This window comes from Oncorhynchus tshawytscha, linkage group LG06, assembly GCF_018296145.1.
Source record: "Oncorhynchus tshawytscha isolate Ot180627B linkage group LG06, Otsh_v2.0, whole genome shotgun sequence".
NCBI lineage: Eukaryota > Metazoa > Chordata > Actinopteri > Salmoniformes > Salmonidae > Oncorhynchus > Oncorhynchus tshawytscha.
This window is the reverse complement of record NC_056434.1, coordinates 20,863,491-20,884,706: the sequence shown is the minus strand read 5'-3', so window position 1 is coordinate 20,884,706 and position 21,216 is coordinate 20,863,491. Positions and strand designations below refer to the sequence as shown.

The window sequence follows — 21,216 nt, the reverse complement described above, 5'->3', positions numbered from 1 at the left end:
TTTTAGACTACACATACACACACACACACACACACACACACGCTGATAGTCTGTCTGAGTTGGACATGACTCACCTCCTCTACCTGGAGTACTGCCAACCCTCTCCAGCCTCTCCCTCCTTCATCTGTGTGAGCCCTTCAATTTACTCTAGCACCACCATAGAGCATTTCAATAATTACAATTAGCTTTAATCACTAGTCTAACGCTTAGGTGTAGGGACTGCAGCATGTTACTTAACACTTAATACATGGATTTATTGCATTGAGCCTGCTGTGAATGGGTTTTCTAAGGTGAGTGAAAAAAAATGCATTCGGGTTTTTTCAGCATAGACCTACATCTCAAAAACAATGGTTGAGAGAGGTTAGCTTTATAATGACAAGCGCAAATTCTCCTCGCAGTGCTGAAATCTGAGAAGTGTAGCATCTGAGGCATCAGCTGTGGTCTCAACATAATGACAGAATTAGAGGAAATTGGGGAAATGATACATTTCTATCATAGAAGAGAAGTAAATCAGAGAGGATCCACTCAAAGGACTATCCTCTCTTTCTCTTGCTGTCTTCATTTCTCTCTCTCTCTCACCTTCCCTCCCTCCCTCTCTCCCTAATCCATATTGGCCTCCGGAGACACATGTTTCGAGACTCCTACATATCGCCCCACCCTCGTCACCACCACTATACATCCACCTCCACAAGCAGTGTGTGAACAAACCCAGAATAACAATGTGATCTTATTTTACCTCTTAAAGGCACAGGGCCATTGCGTCAGGAGCTGCTATTTCAGCTTTCTCTCTGAATGTTTTCAACATAGGTAGATGTATTCTTCTCTTCTGGTAGGTGTGGTCAGTGTTCTACTGCTTTAAAAGGGAAGTGAATGTGAAAGGCTTGCTATTTATGTGGTTGGGGAAAAGTACTTTTGTTATGTACTGTGGCTTCTGATTGCACAACATATCAAAGCAATCTTTAAAATTATATATCATAGTGCCACAAAAACCCATTGTCCATTGCTATCCTATTTTAGCAGATGTATGGTGCTCAGAACCAGGGCAGACAGCTGTGTTGTTTTTCCTAACCACCGTGTAGGCTGGGTTTCTGTATAGCACTTTGTGACATCTGATGATGTAAAAAGGGCTTCATAAATACATTTGATGGAGTGTTTTGTGGGATAATCATGTGAGATAAACAACATGCCATGGCAGCCAAGCCTGAACACATCTAGGCTCACACTGCCTCTGAAATGCTGCATCCACAGAATAACAATCAACATCTAACAGAGAGCCCACTGCCAGGGCACAGCAATATCTGCTGCAGTCAATGAACCTCTGTGGAACACTGTTCCAGCCAGCACTATGAGAAGGCAGGTGCCATCCGACCATCAATACATGCACTTACAGCGTCCCCCTCTGTCTGATTGTATATTAGCGCAGCTTTACTTGAATTAAATAATATGTTGACCTCATCTGCATTACATATGCTACCATTATTTGAGGTTGCACAGACACACATACTAGATAAGTTTACATGTGCATGTGTTTTTGGCATTCCTTACTCTTCTCTCACATAATTTGAATTATTAGTAATGGTTTGAGACTGAGTGAATAATGGGACATTAAAAAAGAGAGAGATGGCGGTGGCCTGCACATCTGTCATCCAGTTGGGTGGAAAGGATGGCTTTTTGCTTAGAGAGAATATGAGGAGGCGGTGAGGCAGTCAGCGCTGGGTGGAAAACTGTGGTAACGAACAGGAAGCCGCAGAGCGTATGTGTGTAGGAGGTAAGGCAGAGGATAGCAGCACTCATGTTGGCCTGTTAGCTCTGGTATTTATAGCCTGGCTGTGGTCAGCACCAATATGCTCCTTGGTCTTGTCTAGTGCAAGAACAGCAACTTCAGAGGGGCTGCAAAACTGTAAATATGATCAGACCGGTCTGGTGTATAGGAATTTGAATGGCAAACCTTTGGTTTGTATACTTAATGTAGCCTATGTACAGTAGTTTTGGTTTATCAGAAAACATCCCAATCCAGACACCAGAGCAGCGAATTTGGGAGTACAGTGGCCATTTGCTGCCATTGAAAACGATGCAGATGTCCTATATTGGGTTAATAATCTTTGCACAAACTCTGCAACTGTCAGTCCAAATCTTTCCCCAAGTGTATTCGGAATATCATGAGATAATACCACTCATGAAAATACAGTATACCTAGCCTACCCACATTTATTTTATTTTATTTGGCCTCCCCTGTACACTACATGATGCTTTACCGCCGTCAGGTGGACTGCGCAAAAACTACTCGCCGCATGCACACCGTTCTTATTTTACCTCCATGATGCGCACGCCCCTTTTGCTATTTATTCATGACTCACGCAGATGCTCATATATTGGAGCCATTTTGACATATTTCTCAGACGACGCCAAACCACACAAAGGTAACTGTTTACTCACTCAATTCTAATCATTACCGGGTAAATGTACCACAATGCCTTTTAATTTCCTATGAGAAATAATTGTCTTTGACCATTTACTTTCTAATCAACGTTCGCTTTGCAATTTGGCAAGCAAACGTATTCATGACGATGAAGGAATTGAAGCGATTATAACGTTAACGAGCTAGCGTTAGCCATGATTATTCCTTAGGCCCCCGTCCTCGTGTGTAACTTCACTCGGTATGTAACATTAGTCTATTTCCAGTGCCAATGTTTACTTGTTTTTTTCACGTTATTTGCCCTTACACCTGGATGGTATTTCAAAGCCAAATTCGGTCTAGTAACTTGCTAACAACGTCGTTGGTAGTTACCTACAAAATGGCCGTCCGCTAATGCACGTTTCATTAGCTAACATTAACCGTTAACTAACTAAAGTAACTAGATATATTTTGGACGTCGGCGTGGCAACATGTTATTTTACTGCCGTTGTTTAGGTAACGTTAACGAATTACCAGATAATACGCTAGCTGACGTTGCAGGATAGGCCAGGTCGTGTTTACTGTGAGGATTGAAATGGCTAATGGGACTGGTTTATCGTTCGCCTGCTAACGCTTAGCTAGTTTGTTAACTATCCTTTGTGGGCTGCCTGTTTTTTGGCTAGCGCCTCTCTAGCTAACATCAGCTCAAGGTTATGGTGGGTACTTGCCTGTTTGGTTAGTCACCATGGTTGAGCATTTTACCACTGTTTCCCAGGTAACTAGTTAACTTAGCTAACGTTAGTAAATTGGCCTGATAAATTATAGCGAGTGTATGACGTTAGGTAACTTTTTTTGCACGGTTTAAAACACGGCTGCCTGCACGCATTTAAACTATTGGTGGAAGAAAATTGCCTTATCGCCTAAAATGTATGGCTTCATAGCAATTAGCGCTTCTGGTGCCATCCTTATGTGAAATTGTTTTTCTCCGTTTTTCCTTCAGTTCTCAACAGTGAATGTCTTCTAAACAATGTGTGTGTGTGTAGGCCAGGCGCTTATTTTTTTCTCTCTAGATAAAGATGTCTGACGAAGGAAAGCTTTTTGTTGGAGGACTGTGTTTTGACACAGATGAAACTTCACTGGAAGAGGCATTTTCCAAGTATGGCAACATTGCTAAAGGTATGTTGCCTCTCCAGGACCTGGTTAACAGTTTGGCAATGATGCTTGTGTTGCCTCAAGTAGGTTTTGGCCATATGGGTGGTTGATTAAAAAAAAAAATGTTTTAATCCCCCCCATACACAGTTGATGTTGTAAGAGACAGAGAGACTCGGAGGTCCAGGGGTTTCGGCTTTGTGACTTTTGAAAACCCTGAAGATGCCAAAGACGCAATGGCTGCAATGAATGGCAAGGTGAGGGGTTTCTTTCCACAGACATGCAGATCTTCGACTGATATAAATCACTGGTATTAACTTACCCCCCCAACCCCCCTTCAGTCTGTTGATGGCAGGATGATCCGTGTGGATGAAGCTGGCAAGTCGGGAGGAAGATCTGACCGTGGTGGTGGTGGCGGCTTCAGGGGGGGTTCTGGCGGCTTCAGGGGGGGTTCTGGCGGCTTCAGAGGAGGTAGAGGAAGAGGTGGGCATGGTTATTTAGGAGTTAAGGGCTGGCATTGTGAAGTGGTTAGCTTCTGTTTGCTCTGTCACACCCCTCTTTTTATTTGACCTTGCTCCAAACTGAGGGGCCTTTGACTGAAATGCTCTTATTTTTGCCATAGGTGGCGGCTATGGTGGAGGAGACCGAAGCTATGGTGGTGACAGAAGCTATGGTGGAGGAGAGAGAAGCTATGGGGGGGAGAGAAGCTATGGAGGTGACAGAAGTTACGGTGGTGGAGGAGACAGAAGTTACGGTGGTAGCTACAGGAGTGGTGGAGGATACTCCTCTGGGGGTGGCAGTGGAGGTTACAGAGAGGCCAGGTAAGACTTAATTTAATGGTTTTATTTTTCTCTAAAGTGCTGACCTAAGTGATCAGTCAGCTGGTTTTAGTAACATTAATAGACTTTTAGCTTCAGAAGTTGTTTTTCTAGGATAATCATGTACTTTTCCTTGGTTTCCGTTAACCAGCGTTCATATGTGCACATTTTTAGGAGTGGTGGTGAAAGTGGTTATGGTGGCCGCTCTGGGGGATCCTACAGAGACAGCTATGACAGCTATGGTAAGTTTGATGTTGCCATGAACTCACTGTTGGTATGGACTAGAAATGTTTAGTACGGACTGGACATGATTGCATAGACTCCCAGAATGGCCCTTTAAGACTTTTGTTGCTCAATATCCGAAAGCCTGTGCCCTCTTGGATTAGCGTGTTAAAATACCCAGGCCTGCTCAAAAATCCAGCTCTGCCACCCACACAGGAGCAGAAAGACATTTCAATATTTTTTTTCACTGAGTCAGTTCTTCTTTTGAAGAGGCATAAGTTCACGTCCAATGCCCCTTGCCCTGATGCTTTACTGTTTCAATGAGAACTGTGGCACAAAATATGAATAGGTTCTAGTCTACTGTGTGAGAAATGTCCGAATGCTGCAGTGCCTTTACACTTGTGGCTTCTTCTTGTCCTCAGCTACACACGAGTAAAAACAAAAACAAACTTCCTGATTGCAAGATCGTCCCTTCGCTGGCTGTTTTTTAAAAGATGCGCTCTTCGAAGACACTTTTTTTCTTCTGTTTGTGGTATCTGGTTCTAGTGTTTTCTTTAACAAACTTGGCAGTATCTTTAGTTTTTTTGTGTTGTGTTCTACAGGATCTGTCATGGCAGTAATTGAAATCCTGTAGCGTTTAATTACTGTAAGCCTTGACGCTCACTAAGGATCTTAATACCCTAAGTTCAGTATGCCCTCCTGGTGTTGCAGGAAGAGTGGACACTGGGAGAATCAAATTTGATAATTAATGGCTTTATTTGCAATGAAACCTGTTTCCACCGTTAACTCGTAATCTGTTCAACACAGCCTGATAGCTTCTAAGACAAATTCAGTCTTGCCCATGTTCCTGCTCAATCGGAAGACTCAAATATCAGTAGTAACATGTTTCCATTTAAGCTTATTTTAACTGGCGTTGTGAATTCTGGACTTTAAAAAAAAAAATCTGTGAAATTTACACTAGAAGCTTGACAAGCTGTGATGTGCTCCTTCAGTTCTGTAATGCATTCCTTTAGTGTAACAAGGTAGGAATGCTAAGTGGGAGCACTGGTTTCCAGCAGACCACCTTGATATTGCTAAAGATTTGTAAATACTCAGTATCCAAAGAGTGAATGACTTACTGGCGAAATAACTTACTTTCATTGAAAGGTATACTAGGTGTTTGCAGCCTTCTGCAGTTGGCCTAAGGTACTTTGCTCTTCTCAAACGTGCATAATATGATGGACTCAACATTCACGATCACTCAATGTTACTACAAGGATATGTGCTCTGTTCTGTGTACAAACACCCAATTTTTTTTTTTTGTATATCCTGGCTTCATGAAGCCTATTAAACAATCCGTTGAAAATGCTCTGATTTCTTGTGCCTTCAAAGAACTTAAGCCTGTTCACACTAAGCCAGCTGAATGTTATGCAATGCGAGTCTGGTAGGGAGCGATGTTGAGAAATGAAAGCATAGTCTCTGCTGGAAAGGGTATTCTGAAAGGTGGGATCTCATTTTGGAAGGGTGGCTGACTTAATAATCAGAGGATGCTAAAAGATCTAACCTGAAGCTAGTCATTGTGGGGGGCCTGGGTGTGTTGCAAGCAGAATAGAAATGAAATGTCGTGCTGGCACTGGTTCTTTTATAATGCTTCATTGCGCCCAAGAGCTCTACTATCGTTTTGGAATTCAACAAAGTCCTTGGAGAATGAAGTGTTGTGCCTACCGACACGTGAATCTGCTCTGGTGAATGCTGCTCTCTTGGCTAGTTCATAAGTGGAAATAGGCCAGTAATGTGAGGTAAAGACTTTTGCTCTCCTGTTCGCATCCCTCAAAGTTCTCATTTTGATGTCCATCTTAACTGCCTTCAACTTTACACAACTACCGCTGTCACTTCCTCGCCCTAGCCGTTACTGTTCAGAACCCTGAGTTGCATGAGTACGTTCAGTAGCGTATCCTGTTTTTTTTTTTTAAAGAATTTTCACCCTGTCCCCATAGACCATTTGGGACTACTAGACTCTGAAAATGACCATTGAGCTTTTGAAAATTCCATAAGTTGTCATGGCTCAAGTATCCCTAGTGTAAAACAAGATCCTCCCAGTTTTGATCTGTGAAACTACAAGTATTGTTCCCCTAGTGATTGCAAAAGATGTCTTCATCTTAAAGGTAGACTCAGCAAAATGACCTTGTCACAAGCAGAAGTGCAGACATTGATTGGGCCGCACTAGACTTGGTCACACTCTGTGCACAGGTTCGCTTCACAGCGTTTTAGCCAGGGCACCAAAACAGCAAAGTTGAGCCTTGGGCTTTGAGTGTTTAGTAGTTGTGGAAATTGGCCCACTATGCTGTTCACTTTCTGCATCTACGTCATATTGCTGAGTCTACCTCAATTCTAGACAGCTATCACCTTTCTACTTTTGCTTGTCAAGTTTATCACTGTAATTTGTTTTCTATAAACATAACATTCAATCGACTTTGATAGGATTAACACTGTCTAATGCTAGATGTTGATGCTGTTTAGCACATCTGTAGTTATATTGATAATGATAAACAAATGCTTGTCATATTGTTGCCCTCAAAAGCTGTACTCAACTAATTACAGTCTTGTTACTCGATCAGGTTAAACTAAGCGTTGGATGTGAAAGCCTGCTTTAACGAGGTTGTGGACTTCGACGCTGACTGTTTCGTTCCAGTGCTTCCTTGGAGGTGGGTATTCTCTGACGTGTACTGAATGCCTTCGAGCTGACGTCATGGGCCTTGTTTGCGTTCCCCTTAAATGACAGTCACAGATCTGATACATTTATTGTTGAAGGCAGTGTTGTGAAACCCTGCTTATCTGTCCTTTAGTCAGATGAGATCAGGTGTCACTCACGGAAGGGTTCATATTTACAGTATACAACCAGTGCATGTTTTAAATTGTAATAAGGCTATGGTCCCACTCAGGTACATGAACACTGAAATCGTATATGACCTACATTGTCTGTTTTGTCCATCAACTTTTGGCCGTGTTCAGGAGAGTTGCATCAAAGGACGGGCAGGTTTTGTTTTTTTGCTCAATCCCAGTGTGTGCGACCTTGTGGGAACTCCCTACAGAATATGCTTACACCAATCCAATTCTTAAGTGTGGGGGGAAGTACACACTTGGTAAGAATTGGATGCATGCTGTTGATCTGACTATTAACAGTAGTGTATGGTTCCACTAACTTGAGTTTACATTTCTAGCAGTGCACTCCTGTCATTTTACTGTATTCCTTCTGACTAATTCTAACTTTATTCTTTATTCCAGGTTCACCACAGGATGGTTTGCCCTGAAACAGCTCCTTGGAAAATCATCACCAGGAGATATCTAAGACTGAACTGGAGATGTGCTGCTGAACTGGACTTGTTGTTTAGTCAAGACCTGCCTTGGAATGGGAGTGCATATCTGAACCAGATTTTATATATCCATGATGTTTACCAAACGGATTGTCATTCTGGCGTGCCAATACAGTACCTGTATTACAAGTATACACTTTGTATTTTTTGGTGAAGTACTCAAACGAACGTCTTGGAAATTGAATGGATTAAATATTTTTTCCAAATTGGTTGTCTCTTGCACATTTTATGGGACGTTCTTGTAATGTCTGTTGTAGTACAGCACACAGACGTTCAGGACTACTCATTGAATCGGTGGCTGTATTGACCCAAAGATAGGCAAATGCACAGGCAGTTGGCTGTAGTTGACCCTCCAACGTAACAAATTTACTTTGATTTAAAAAAAAAAAATCAAATGCTATTCCTGAGCTGTGGAGGGTTTTCTCTGCTTAATATTCATAAGCTGGGCGTAACTGCAAGGGACGCATCAATACATATACCGGGAGGCCTCGCATCTCATTCATTCCCATCTGCTGCAGGTCGGTCGGAAGATATTCTGTTTTATCGGAGGTAAGCGATTGTAATAACCTTTTCCATAAATGTTTGTGTTCGTAAACGTATTTTTAATTCGTGACAGGCGCTACCAAGATTGTGGCAGGCTAAATGAGTGTGACATCACCCGAGGAGGAGTCTGAAGGTGGCTCAAGATGCAGCTAACTAGCGAGCAGGCAGCCAACGATAACATGATAGTAAATTGTGTTCGATGTCCGAATTAATGGACAATTATATTGTGGTGTGCGGAACAGACCAACGTTGTTACATTTGTCATTAATGCGGATGCCCACATTTTGCCATACAAGCGAGCGTGCTCAAACGTTAGCCGATGCAATGACGCAGTGATAGCTGGCTAGTCAGGGGCCATTAGCACTATCATAAATGGCGCCGTTGTGGTTGTTGGACAATGTTGAACAAAGGGAGTTTCACATCTAAGCCTGGGACATGAGGGGGCAGGGAAGACGATGTCGCTTACTGATTTGTACTAAAAACGGAACTGAATCGCACGCACTCATCTGCTTGTGGAGCGAGGACCGCTTTTTGTTGCGAAAACGCAAATTTCATTGGCTAGCTACGGTAGCGTTATATTGGGAAAGAGAGGACGAGAAGGCAGCGCCAGCTAATGGGGGGGGCTTAGCTCAAAGGCCCTCAAAGGGGGGTAGGATGGTCTTGGGCCTTTATGAGCTAAGCCCCCCCATACGCATTTGTTTTTCACTCGCTGGCACTTGACTGGTTATCAAACTTGCTAGGTTACCTTCATGTTGGTAATACAACATACTTGGCATTGGGTAAAAATACAAATCAGAATCAAGCCAACAACTTTAAAATAATTTTGTTATTGCGTGTGTAAGTGCACCATTGCAAGAATAGAACAGAGGTTTGCATCCAATAATAACCTATCCAGTGGCGTAGGCACTGCCAGGCCCACCTAATAAGATTTAGCTTTAAAAAAAAAAAAAAACTTTTTTTTTATATATATATATATATATATATATACACTCAGAACTCCCCCGTTGGCCCATCCACCAACGAATTCCAGTCCTGCTGCTAACAGATCATTGCATCCATAATAAACATGTTATTTCTTCCCTTCTGCAGTGGTGAAAAGGAAGGATGTCTGACGAAGGGAAGCTTTTCGTGGGTGGCCTCAGCTTTGACACTAACGAACAGTCATTAGAAGATGTATTTTCTAAATATGGGCAAATATCTGAAGGTAAGCGACTATCTTTTGGATATTGGGTGCAATGTAAAAAATAAATAAGTGTGTGTGTGTGTGTATATACACACACACACACCTTTTTTTAAGATATATATATATATCTGGTGGTCCACTATTTGAACATGCTTTGAATGATAAACGTCTTGCAAGGTTGTCTTGTGTCTATAGTCTTTAAATACAATTTCTCTGTCTAGTTGTTGTAATTAAAGACAGAGAAACTCAGAGGTCCAGGGGCTTTGGTTTCGTCACCTTCGAGAACCCAGATGAGGCCAAGGATGCTATGCTGGCCATGAACGGCAAGGTGACAATTAAACCTCAACTCCGCCCTGAAACACAACTCTGTCTTGACTGTGCAACGACGATATTAATGGTGTATTCTTTATATCCCCAACCCTTTCTGTGTCAGTCTCTTGATGGCAGACAGATCCGTGTCGACCAGGCGGGCAAATCTGGCGGTGGTGGCAGGACCGGAGGCGGATTCCGAGGGGGCTCTTCAGGCGGCAGAGGAGGTGGAGGAGGATACTTCCGTGGAGGCAGAGGTGGTGGTGGTGGAAGAGGTGGGCGTGGCTTCTCACGAGGCAAGTTTGTTGTTTTCTATCCTACAGCACCCTGACCTTGAGTGTCCCTCCCTCGTTTGCCTTGGAGTGACTGACACCCCAGTCCCAACCCTACAAAGATGTCCTCACACCTGCGCTAGCCTGAGATTCTGTGGCTTGCGGAAATAACCAGAAGTAGTCAGTGCGTATGCGTGCACCCCGCACTCTGACCCCCCCAATCCCTCATCCTTAATAACCACTCCTACGTTCCCATGTCTTTTTGTTTTGCAGTGACTGTTGCTGTTGTCTAGTAGCTGTAGAGGTTTGATTGAGACATGTTGGGCTACTGATAGCATGTCCAAACTGAAGAGTGGTGTTCAATATTCTCTTAACACATTTAACCATAACATGAGTGCATGGCTGCTTTTAGCATTCCTTTGAGTCAGCTGTTAACCACAAGTTATATTACAGGTGGTGGAGACCGGGGATATGGTGGTGGACGTTATGACAACAGAAGTGGAGGCTCATACGGATCAGAAAGAGGCTACTACAACAAAGACAGGTGAATAGTGATGATATACCATCTCAGCTACATAAAGGAACATTTGCATATACATAGCTACCATATTTTAGCAATTGATAGAATTTGGGAAGACAAAGGAAAGGTGAAGAGTATAGATAAATCACAATGCATTTTAAGGAGCTATGTGCCCATTTTGACAGTAGGCAAGCACTTTTAGGAAGACAATTTTGAATTTGATGTTACTCAACTTGCTTCTGCTTGTCCAATTCTTGTTTGCTGATGGACATTTCTTATTCTGTCCACAGAGCACAAGGAGGAGGATATGGAGATCGTTCAGGAGGTTCGTACAGAGACAGCTACGATAGCTATGGTGAGGCTTCTTATAAGCTTACACAAGTGTAGGGAGTCAGGATAGGCAGCCAATCTGGTGCCTGGACAGCAACATCCCTGAAAGCTACCATAGATTTGGAATCTGCCAATCAACACCAGAGCTGAGGCAGGTTCTTGCCCTGTATAGCAGCTGGATGGGCTCCTCTCGGCCCGGGTTTGCCCCCTATGGTCTTGGACCAACTGATGGATGAAAAGATCAGTGAAATTAGTCATTTTCTCAATGTATGAGGCCTTTAGTCATGTGTAATGGAGAAATGGGTTCCCTATTCCCATTCTTTCCTGACCATATTGAGAAATACACCTTCCCAAGTTACACTTTTGGTGTTTCACAATGGTGGTACAATGTGGTACATAATTCATCTTCAAGAATAAAGAGTTTCAAATGAACCTAGTGGTGGACACTGGGTATTTCTTACAAATGCCCTACCAGGTTAGTATTGGAAAATGGGAGTCATTTGGTGTTAAAGGTATGTGGTATAGGAAAGACTCAATATACAACATCCATTCCTTTTAGGGAGCATCTGTGGAAGAGGGTCTGCAGATGGGCCTTAGTGTACTTGTGTTTCCCTCCTTGTTGGAGAACCTGGGACCTCGTCATTAACCACTGGGCTTTCTCTTCTCTGAACAGGCGGTGCTGTTGTCAGTGGCGCACAGTGAGGCTGACTCCTGTAGTTGAAATATGTTGAAGGCCCAGTTTAGCACTGCAGAAAGCCAAGGTAGGCTGACCTCGGTCTGCAACTGTCTTGGCGCGAGCTGTCCTACAGGGGCCATAGCATTAGCTCTCTACTTCCTGCTTTTCTTGTCATAAGCTTTTTCTCTCTGTCTTGTAGCAGCTTTTTTGTAGAGGTGTATTTTCCTTTGCTTCTTTGCCTTGCAGTACAAGGATCTGCACACACACACAATGGAGCCAGTTACCTTTCTTGTTGACGTAATTTGCATATAGAAGTAGCAGGATTGCCTTGTCTGTCTGCTCTGTAGTTTTGTTGTTGAAAGTTTTCTATCCATGGAATAAGCCGACATAAAATTGCTTTCATCGAGCGGAGGTTGACTGCGCTTGCTAAATAGAAACAAAAAGGTTCTCAATCAGCTGGCCTGCCTTCAGATAGAGTATTTGTCACAGAAAATGTAATTCACTCCAGCATAGTTTGCTACCACTTCTAAGTATCTTCAAAAGGAATTAACGTTCAGTAGCAGCAGGGCCCCTTTTCGAGAGATGAGCCCCCTACCATGCACAGAATCAAGGTAACCTGTGTGTGTCTTTCCAACTTCTCTGCAGGTGACGAGGGTGGCTGGTAGGACAGTGGCGTCCGGATGCCTGTCGTCTGGGCACGGCCCCTCACCCCGAACCGGGGGCCCCATCCCGATGACGGCGGGCCTGGCCTGGTCCTAGCCCAGCGCCTGCTGCTCCGCGACACTTTAAATCTTCTTCTGAAACCCACCATGTAGATAAGAGCAGTCCTGGATAAGTGCGGGGAGGGCTGGCTTGCACTCCGAGCCACCCACCACCGGTCTGTTCCAAGTTTATGTTTTTTACTTTCTGATCCTCATTTGTTTTTGAAAACCGCAGAGAACGACATTTTAATTTACAGTTTTTGTGGGGAGCTCGAAAGAGCAAGGCTCATGTGCTGTAGGCCTTTGCCTCACTTTGGGCTGTGCACAACCTGAAAGACAGGGAATGTATCTTGGATAGAGAATGGTAATGCTGTTGTAGTTTAAGCTCTGCTCTGTAACAAAGTATGAAAATGCTTGCACTTATTTTGGTTGATTTGATTGACTGCTTTGCCACCCATTAATGGTGATGAGTCTGAATGAGGGAAATGTACACAAATGTCTGAAACCTTCCATCACCACCATGTTTGCACTGTTCTACCTGACAGGGAGGGATGGTGGAGACGTTCTCTAAACGTCCTCTAGTCCACTGGGCTTTTTAGGATCGCTGTGGGTTCTGGTAAATGAAGAGGGCCTACTCAATTGTTTCCTGGATCACTGACCTATCTATGGCAGGTTCTTGTCTAATTTATTTTGGTTTCTACTGAGAGTTTTTTATTTTATTAGCTGCACATTTTGAATAAGGAACTGTCACATGACAGTTGAGTACACAGCGGTGAATTAATGTGAAGCGGGCCAGTTCTTAAAGGTAACTACTACTTATGAGCTCTTTTCAACAAACCTACTTTTTATGATGGTACAAATGGAGTGATTTCACAACTGTTCTCGTCATAGCATCAGATTGGTTTTGTATTTGATTTTTTTTTAAGCATTCTGTATCTTCATGGTTGTATTTTTCCTAAATAAAAAACCTTTACAAATCTCTGGTGCTGGTTTTGATATAGGCCACATTATAGGCATATTCTTTTCTCATTTGCATGTTTCAAAAAGAAGTGACTTGATAGATATACATTTATGAGATTGTTGAAAGTCGTATCTGGGTAGAATTGAAATTATATTGTCTGAGGTACACTCACACCTGCTAATGAATATTGATATAAAAGTCATGCTGGCTATTGGAACAGCCCCACATGAGATCCTTATTTTCTGGAAAGTCTGGTAATAAGTTGTGCATGAAACGACAGCTATAGGGTTTATAGGCCATGCCAGTATAAAACAATTCCAGCAGGGGATGTCTTCTATTCTGTAAAAAAATACAATGCATGTGTAGACAAACTAAGGAGTATCCCGTCTACCTGTGGTCCGATCAAACCAATGACTCGCCAGTATTCAACAGATCTGGAGGACTGGCATGCCAGGGTTCTAATACAATAGCTCAATATGATGTAGGTTAGGTAGGGAGGGATGCTTTGCTATCATGCTGCATTAAACAATGGAACTACATAAAAACGGCAATTCATTACAGCCGGAAGTGACTCTTCATAGCAGTTTAGGAGAGCATTTTCTAACCCTTTTCCTAACCTTAACCTTTCATGACTGCCTTGCCTGGTTCACCAACTACTTTGCAGACAGAGTTCAGTGTGTCAAATCGGAGGGCATGCTGTCCGGTCCTCTGGCAGTCTCTATGGGGGTGCCACAGGGTTCAATTCTCAGGCCGACTCTTTTCTCTGTATATATCAATGATGTTGCTCTTGCTGCGGGCGATTCCCTGATCCACCTCTACGCAGACAACACCATTCTGTATACTTCCGGCCCGTCCTTGGACACTGTGCTAACTAACCTCCAGAGGAGCTTCAATGCCATACAACACTCCTTCCGTGGCCTCCAATTGCTCTTAAACGCTAGTAAAACCAAATGCATGCTTTTCAACCGTTCGCTGCCTGCACCCGCACGCCCGACTAGCATCACCACCCTGGATGGTTCTGACCTAGAATATGTGGACATCTATAAGTACCTAGGTGTCTGGCTAGACTGTAAACTCTCCTTCCAGACTCATATCAAACATCTCCAATCTAAAATCAAATCTAGAATCGGCTTTCTATTCCGCAACAAAGCCTCCTTCACTCACGCCGCCAAACTTACCCTAGTAAAACTGACCTACCGATCCTCGACTTCGGCGATGTCATCTACAAAATAGCTTCCAACACTCTACTCAGCAAACTGGATGCAGTTTATCACAGTGCCATCTGTTTTGTTACTAAAAGCACCTTATACCACCCACCACTGCGACCTGTATGCTCTAGTCGGCTGGCCCTCGCTACATATTCGTCGCCAGACACACTGGCTCCAGGTCATCTACAAGTCCATGCTAGGTAAAGCTCTGCCTTATCTCAGTTCACTGGTCACGATGGCAACACCCACCCGTAGCACGCGCTCCAGCAGGTGTATCACTGATCATCCCTAAAGCCAACACCTCATTTGGCCGCCTTTCCTCCAGTTCTCTGCTGCCTGTGACTGGAACGAATTGCAAAAATCGCTGAAGTTGGAGACTTTTATCTCCCTCACCAACTTCAAACATCTGCTATCTGAGCAGCTAACCGATCGCTGCAGCTGTACATAGTCTATCGGTAAATAGCCAACCCAATTTTACCTACCTCTTCCCCCTACTGTTTATATTTATTTACTTTTCTGCTCTTTTGCACACCAATATCTCTACCTGTACATGGCCATCTGATCATTTCTCACTCCAGTGTTAATCTGCAAAATTGTAATTATTCGCCTACCTCCTCATGCCTTTTGCACACAATGTATATAGACTCTCTTTTTTTTCTACTGTGTTATTGACTTGTTTATTGTTTACTCCATGTGTAACTCTGTGTTGTCTGTTCACACTGCTATGCTTTATCTTGGCCAGGTCGCAGTTGCAAATGAGAACTTGTTCTCAACTAGCCTACCTGGTTAAATAAAGGTGAAATAAAAAATAAAAACCTATTTATCCTAACCTTAACCTAATTATCCTAAGCAGTTTTTAGGGAATCTCATATTTGATTTCATCTCATATGTTTTCATCTCATATTTGTCACAATATTAGTAATCTCAATAGTAGTCACCATGAGACATTCTTTCCTGTTGCCCTCAAAATCCATTCCAGACTGTTTTAATGTATTTTACATGGACAGTATGTTATCCAGATGTGCACAAGGGGGCAGTCTTGTCTCAAAGATCTTTGGTGTGTTCAATGTATTTTACTATATATTTTCAATTTACTGCTCAATGAAATGAACCATTTACCAGATATATGATTGTTGCCTTACTGGTGAAGGGACAACTTGATAAAAGCGCATCTTATCCGTTTGCTCGGATATTCACAAAATAAATGTGTCCAATAACATCACCCTACTCTGTTTAATCCCACAGTAAATAATTGAAGATTTAAAACTGCTGCAGCACAGAACAGGATTTGAAATCATTGTTTGACAGATGGAAATTCAGAGGTTTCAATTGTTACTGCATGTAGGGGCATATAAGGCAAATTTCCTGCAATTCTACACGTTTTTCCATGATTTCTGTCTCATATTTATTATTAATGTCTGATATAAAAACACTAAACAAAGCGCTGCAGTTAATATCAGAATTGGTAGCAAGGTACAAGTTAGTTCTAAATATTTAAAAAATTAAAAGTATTGTATTTGGGACAAATCATTGAAAAAAATATTGTAATGAATAATGTGAAAATTGAGCAAGTTGAGGAGACTTAACTGCTTGGAGTAACCCTGGATTGTAAACTGTCATGGTCAAAACATGTTAATACAGCATGCGGCTAAAATGGGGAGAAGTCTGTCCATAATAAAGCACTGCTCTGCCTTCTTAACAACACAGGTCCTACTGGCCCTAGTTTTGTCGCACCTGGACTACTGTTCAGTAGTGTGGTCAGGTGCCACAAAGAGGGACTTAAGAAAATTGCAATTGGCTCAGAACAGGGCAGCACGGCTGGCCCTTAAATGTACACGGAGAGCTAACATGAATGAATAATATGCATATCAATCTCTTATGGCTCAAAGTGGAGGAGAGATTGACTTCATCACTACTTGTTTTTGTAAGAAGTGTTGACAAGCTGAATGCACCGAGCTGTCTGTTTAAACTACTAGCACACAGCTCTGACACACATGCTTACCCCACAAGACATGTCACCTGAGGTCTCTTCACAGTCTCAAAGTACAGAACAAACTATGGGAGGCGCACAGTACTACATAGAGCCATGACTACATGGAACTCTATTCCACATCAGGTAAATGATGCAAGCAGTAGAATCAGATTTTTCTTTTAAAGAGGAAAATACACCTTTTGGAACAGCAGGTATCGTGAAGAGATACACAGGTACAGACACGCATACACACACAAACACTAGCACATGCACTCTACACACATGTACGTTGTAATATTGTTGTATGGTGGTATTATACATTTTATATTGTAGAGATGTAGTGGTGTAATAATGTTACATGAAGTACTGTTTCATCTTTTGTTTTGTGTGATGTAAGTGCCTTAATGTGTTTGGACCCCAGGAAGAGTAGCTGCTGCCTTGGCAACAGCTAATGGGGATCCCTAATAAATACAAATTCAAAAATGTGATATCTGTGTGAGAGTGACTAACAAATCAATGGGGGCCCCTAGAGGTCAGGGCCCCTGGGTACATGCCCTACGTGCCCGGTCGGTAATTTGGTGATGATTAGGCCATCTACAAGGTTTAGATAGCTGGCTAGACTACCTTACCTAGCAATACAAATTGTTTAGCTAGCATGGGTTAATTGAATGACTGTCTGACTGAGATTTTTTTTAAACTGCTGATGCACAACCAAATTTCAAAATGGCACCTTGTGTATTCTACTTTTCAAACTCTCATCAGTAAGTTGAGAACTCCACTGGAAAAGAAAACAAAAAGTATTAGGAAGAGGTGGCTCTGGGCAAAGACATTAACCAGCACTGGTAAATCAATCAGAAAGCAGGATAAGCACATTAGGATTCTTCACAGTATCATAGTCATGTTCTAGGCACCTGGTTGACCAAATTAACAGAATGTTTCTGGTCAGTGACATATCAATTCTTCATGGTGTCATTGATCTAGTCCAGGAAGTCAGGGATGTGCATGTAGATGTTGTTTCTAGTCTTGGTAGACACCACCCCATAGGCCACACCATTACAGACTAATGGATCACCAGAGTCTCCCTGGAAGTAACACACATAGACCACAATACCGAACAAATGAAAAGGTTGCTTGGCGACTCAAAGTGAATTCTTCCGCTGCTCTATGTTCACTACATACTTCAGTCTGAGACTTCCATAGTTGAAGTCGTTTGTGGTGACGTCAAAATTATGAATGTTGTACAAAACAAAGTTATCAGCGATTTGTTTCTTAATCCTGGTCCTGGGGATCCAAATGGATGCACATTTTTGTGTTTGCCTCAGCACTACACACCTGATTCAAATCATCAAAGATGACGATGAGTTGATCATTTGAATCAGCTGTGTAGTGTTAGGGCAAAAACAAAAATGTGCACCCACTTGGTTCCCCAGGACCAGGATTAAGAAACACTGAATTTGAGTATCACAGCCAATTCCGAATATTCAAAACACCTCTTTAGCCACTTGTGTTTTAGCTCAACCCATTGTTTTCTAGGACCAATCAGAACGATTAGAATGTATTTGCGTTTTAGAAATCATCGAGGAGCTACTCATTGCGGAGTACGTGGCGTAGCGTTTGGCCAAAGCAAGGAGTTTAGGTAGCCAGGCAAATAAAAAGGCACATTTCCCTTGGAATGATTCATGTCCTCAAACCAAAGAGAAACTATAATTTCCTTTCATTCCTCTCATGTTATTTCCCCTTTAACATTACATACTTTCAGACGCCACTTACCTGAGCAGGTCCATTTAGTCCTGATGAGCAGACCTGATGGTTGTCAGAGCAAAGTTGATTCTCATCCAGTGTCTCATTGAGGTCCTGAAGCACAGGGGAGCCTTGCTTTACATTCCTGATAGTGTGTCCCCAGCCTGACACCAGACAGTCCTTGGGTACCTCCTCATCTTTTGTCAGCGGGAGGCCAATGGGTCTCACATGGTCGGTGAAAACTGCAATCTCCTCCAGCTTTGAGGCAGAGAGAGCAGGTTTGTTGACTGTTACAACTTATATCCTTGGTTCTATAGTCTATTCAGAAAGCCTGATAGTTAATTTAATGGTGGTTAACTGTTTTTTACCAATCAATTTCATACTTTGATATTGTAGTGATAATGCGCATGCACAATTTCACCTGTGTAGGTAAAAATAAAAATATGTGCAGCTTTAGGTCCTAGCTTGGACTTTTACCTTTGAGTAGCATGATATCATTATTATATTCTTCATCATAATTTGGATGCAGAAACGCCTGTTTCACAAGCCTTTCCTGACCTTGCTCCTGCTGCACATTGTGGACTCCCAGCTTGACCTTAATAGATCTGTAGCATACACACAGACAGAGGCACAACGCAATGGAATATACTGTATTCTTACACATATATGCAACTGACCGTAGTGGACAAACACAGACACTGATTGAAAACATAATGTCAATCTACCGTATATCCTTGCTTCCCGCTTGGTTCAACCTATGCTCTGACATTTCCCTTACGGAAAAACCACATTAATTTCACGTGAAGTGTTCCGAAAACACGTTTTCATGTGATCACGTAATCTTATGGGAAGTTAATGTGACAACATGTAAAGCAACATGTGAAAACAAGTGAGCATGTTGTCACGGATTCCCCCTGTACTGCTGCTCCTTCCATGCACCAGTTCCAGAGGTCTACGTCACCGGCCTCTAGGCGTCACTGAACTGTTTCATTACGCACACCTGAATACAATTCCCTTGATTAGTAATTTTATACATGTGCCCTCTGTTCACCATTGTTTTGTTGGCTATTGTTCCCATGTCTGTTGGTCTGGGAGTACATGTGTGTTGTTATTTCGGCTTTCGTGCTGCGTGTGTTGTGCATTTGTTATTACGGGTCTCGCCCCGTGTATTTATTAGAGGTTTTACCTCGCTCTTTGGTTTGGGTTACAGCTCAATATTTTTGGAAACGTGTTTGTTTTGGGCTTCGTCCCGATGCCTATTCATGGCATTACTGTGCCTGTCTCCAATCATTTATTCAACGTGACACACAAAGTGTTCCAAAAACATGATTTCATGTTTTTTCTTATAAGGGTTAAATAGTCTGCAGTATATCTTAATGGTGCATGACTACATTTATTGGTAGGTTTTCCATACTGCACCTTTTATCTCAGCCTTCGGCTATTGGAGGTCTTAGCCCTGGGCTAAGCTGTGTTTCACGTCTAAATGCTCCAAAGGGGACATTAGAAATACATTGTTAACATGTGTAAATGCAACATTAGGAAGAGCTATGTGAAGCATGGGGTAGGATAGCCCTAGGCTAAAAACAGTAAAGATATTCAGGTGTGAAAAACCTAGAGACATTGAAATGGTACCCTATTAAAATGTTGGTGAGATTGCAGGAAAAATCCAATTGAAAGAGTAGTTTGACCAGCATGCATTCTAATTCTAGGCATAGAGCTATAAGGTAGTGAGTTTCAAGGAGAAACAGTTGAAGCATTTATAGGGCAGATAATGGAGGCCAAAGGGCTCCACACATTTTCTATTGGTTTTCCCTCACTAGATAAGCAGACATTACTGACCCCCCATTGCAGTGGGCAGCAGTCATCACAAAGTCCTCTCTCACTAGAAAATCACAAAAGCTTCCTGGCTTCAGATTGTTGGCAACAGCTTTCTCCAGGAGAACCATGTAGGGTCTACTGTGGGCCACAGCCTCCTTGCCCCCATAGATACGCCCTGCGTATACTGTGACAACATCAACAATCAGGATCCACTCAACCCATAATATCTAAAACGTTGTGGATTTTTCTTATTTGATACCACCTTGCATAATACCTGATTGGATTAGTAGTAGTAGACTGCAAAAGTACAAGACCCTGAATCAATGCATACAGTGTGCTCAAAGTATTGGGATTGACACATATGTTTTTGTTATTTTGGCATCTGGATTTTAAATGATACAATGACTATGAGGTTAAAGTGCAGACTTTCAGCTTTTCCATCAGATTTCCATCTCCACTACCGTTCAAATGTTTGGGGTCACTTAGAAAAGTCCTTGTTTTGAAAGAAAAGCACATTTTTTGGTTCATTAAAATATAAGAAAATTGATCAGAAATACAGTATAGACATTGTTAATGTTGTAAATGACTATTGTAGCTGGAAACGGCTGATTTTTAATGGAATATCTACATAGGTGTACAGATGCCTATTATCAGTTTCATTAAATAGTAAGTGCAAAAAACACCAGTCTCCACATCAACAGTGAAGAGGCCACTCCAGGATGCTGGCATTCTAGGTGGAGTTCCTCTGTCCAGTGTCTGTTTTGCCCATCTTAATCTTTTCTTCTTATTGGCCAGTCTGAGATATGGCTTTTTCTTTGCAACTCTGCCAGAAGACCAGCATCCCGGAGTCGCCTCTGCTGTTCACGTTGAGACTGGTGTTTTGCGGGTACTATTTAATGAAGCTGCCAGTTGAGGACTTGTGAGGCGTCTGTTTCTCAAACTAGACACTCGAATGTACTTGTCCTCTTGCTCAGTTGTGCACCGGGGCTTCCCACTCTTTCTATTCTGGTTAGAGCCAGTTTGCGCTGTTCTGTGAACCTGAGTAG

The 21,216-nt window shown here is 42.5% G+C and overlaps 3 protein-coding genes across 12 annotated transcripts; 2 read left to right on the top strand and 1 right to left on the bottom strand.

Annotated features, from left to right (window-relative positions):
• Positions 1–2,276: 2,276 nt before the first annotated feature.
• On the top strand, positions 2,277–8,143 carry LOC112244731 (cold-inducible RNA-binding protein B). 3 transcript variants are annotated; one of them, XR_002952630.2, is made up of 8 exons: positions 2,277–2,420; positions 3,439–3,571; positions 3,695–3,801; positions 3,886–4,027; positions 4,167–4,365; positions 4,537–4,604; positions 7,182–7,268; positions 7,849–8,143. XR_002952630.2 is itself a non-coding variant. In XM_024412496.2 (7 exons), the coding sequence occupies exons 2-7, from the start codon at positions 3,472–3,474 to the stop codon at positions 5,018–5,020; spliced, it is 630 nt and encodes a 209-aa protein (XP_024268264.1). In that variant the 5' UTR covers positions 2,277–2,420; positions 3,439–3,471; the 3' UTR covers positions 5,021–5,931. The 3 variants fall into 3 exon arrangements, 2 of the variants coding, with proteins under 2 accessions (XP_024268264.1, XP_024268263.1); XM_024412496.2 differs by lacking the exons at positions 7,182–7,268; positions 7,849–8,143 and adding an exon at positions 5,007–5,931; XM_024412495.2 differs by lacking the exons at positions 7,182–7,268; positions 7,849–8,143 and having other exon boundaries at positions 4,537–5,073.
• Positions 8,144–8,328: 185 nt separating this feature from the next.
• Positions 8,329–13,450, top strand: LOC112244732 (cold-inducible RNA-binding protein B). Of its 8 annotated transcripts, none has more exons than XR_006083586.1 (8): positions 8,329–8,486; positions 9,570–9,684; positions 9,885–9,991; positions 10,097–10,247; positions 10,698–10,788; positions 11,055–11,089; positions 11,768–11,855; positions 12,416–12,553. XR_006083586.1 is itself a non-coding variant. In XM_024412501.2 (7 exons), exons 2-7 carry the CDS (start codon positions 9,585–9,587, stop codon positions 12,433–12,435), a joined length of 504 nt encoding a protein of 167 aa, XP_024268269.1. In that variant the 5' UTR covers positions 8,329–8,486; positions 9,570–9,584; the 3' UTR covers positions 12,436–13,450. The 8 variants fall into 8 exon arrangements, 4 of the variants coding, with proteins under 4 accessions (XP_024268269.1, XP_024268266.1, XP_024268268.1 ...); XR_002952632.2 differs by having other exon boundaries at positions 11,055–11,119; XR_002952633.2 differs by having other exon boundaries at positions 10,097–10,268.
• Positions 13,451–17,110: 3,660 nt separating this feature from the next.
• Positions 17,111–19,292, bottom strand: LOC112244775 (kallikrein 1-related peptidase b11-like). Its single transcript, XM_024412554.1, has 4 exons — positions 19,078–19,292; positions 18,830–18,957; positions 18,383–18,610; positions 17,111–17,694 (listed from the first exon to the last, which is right to left on the bottom strand). Exons 2-4 carry the CDS (start codon positions 18,866–18,868, stop codon positions 17,590–17,592), a joined length of 372 nt encoding a protein of 123 aa, XP_024268322.1. The 5' UTR covers positions 18,869–18,957; positions 19,078–19,292; the 3' UTR covers positions 17,111–17,589.
• Positions 19,293–21,216: the final 1,924 nt, after the last annotated feature.

Excerpts from the sequence above, each read along its gene's own strand:
- LOC112244731 (XM_024412495.2), top strand. The coding sequence starts at position 3,472 with ATGTCTGACGAAGGAAAGCTTTTTGTTGGAGGACTGTGTTTTGACACA. Across the intron at positions 3,572-3,694 it reads GTATGGCAACATTGCTAAAG|TTGATGTTGTAAGAGACAGA; the intron begins GTATGTTGCCTC and ends CCCCATACACAG. Across the intron at positions 4,028-4,166 it reads CAGAGGAGGTAGAGGAAGAG|GTGGCGGCTATGGTGGAGGA; the intron begins GTGGGCATGGTT and ends TTTTTGCCATAG.
- LOC112244732 (XM_024412497.2), top strand. The coding sequence starts at position 9,585 with ATGTCTGACGAAGGGAAGCTTTTCGTGGGTGGCCTCAGCTTTGACACT. Across the intron at positions 10,789-11,054 it reads GGCTACTACAACAAAGACAG|AGCACAAGGAGGAGGATATG; the intron begins GTGAATAGTGAT and ends TTCTGTCCACAG. Across the intron at positions 11,120-12,415 it reads AGACAGCTACGATAGCTATG|GTGACGAGGGTGGCTGGTAG; the intron begins GTGAGGCTTCTT and ends ACTTCTCTGCAG.
- LOC112244775 (XM_024412554.1), bottom strand. The coding sequence starts at position 18,868 with ATGATGAAGAATATAATAATGATATCATGCTACTCAAAG. Across the intron at positions 18,611-18,829 it reads TGATATCATGCTACTCAAAG|CTGGAGGAGATTGCAGTTTT; the intron begins GTAAAAGTCCAA and ends TCTGCCTCAAAG. Across the intron at positions 17,695-18,382 it reads GACTAAATGGACCTGCTCAG|GGAGACTCTGGTGATCCATT; the intron begins GTAAGTGGCGTC and ends TGTTACTTCCAG.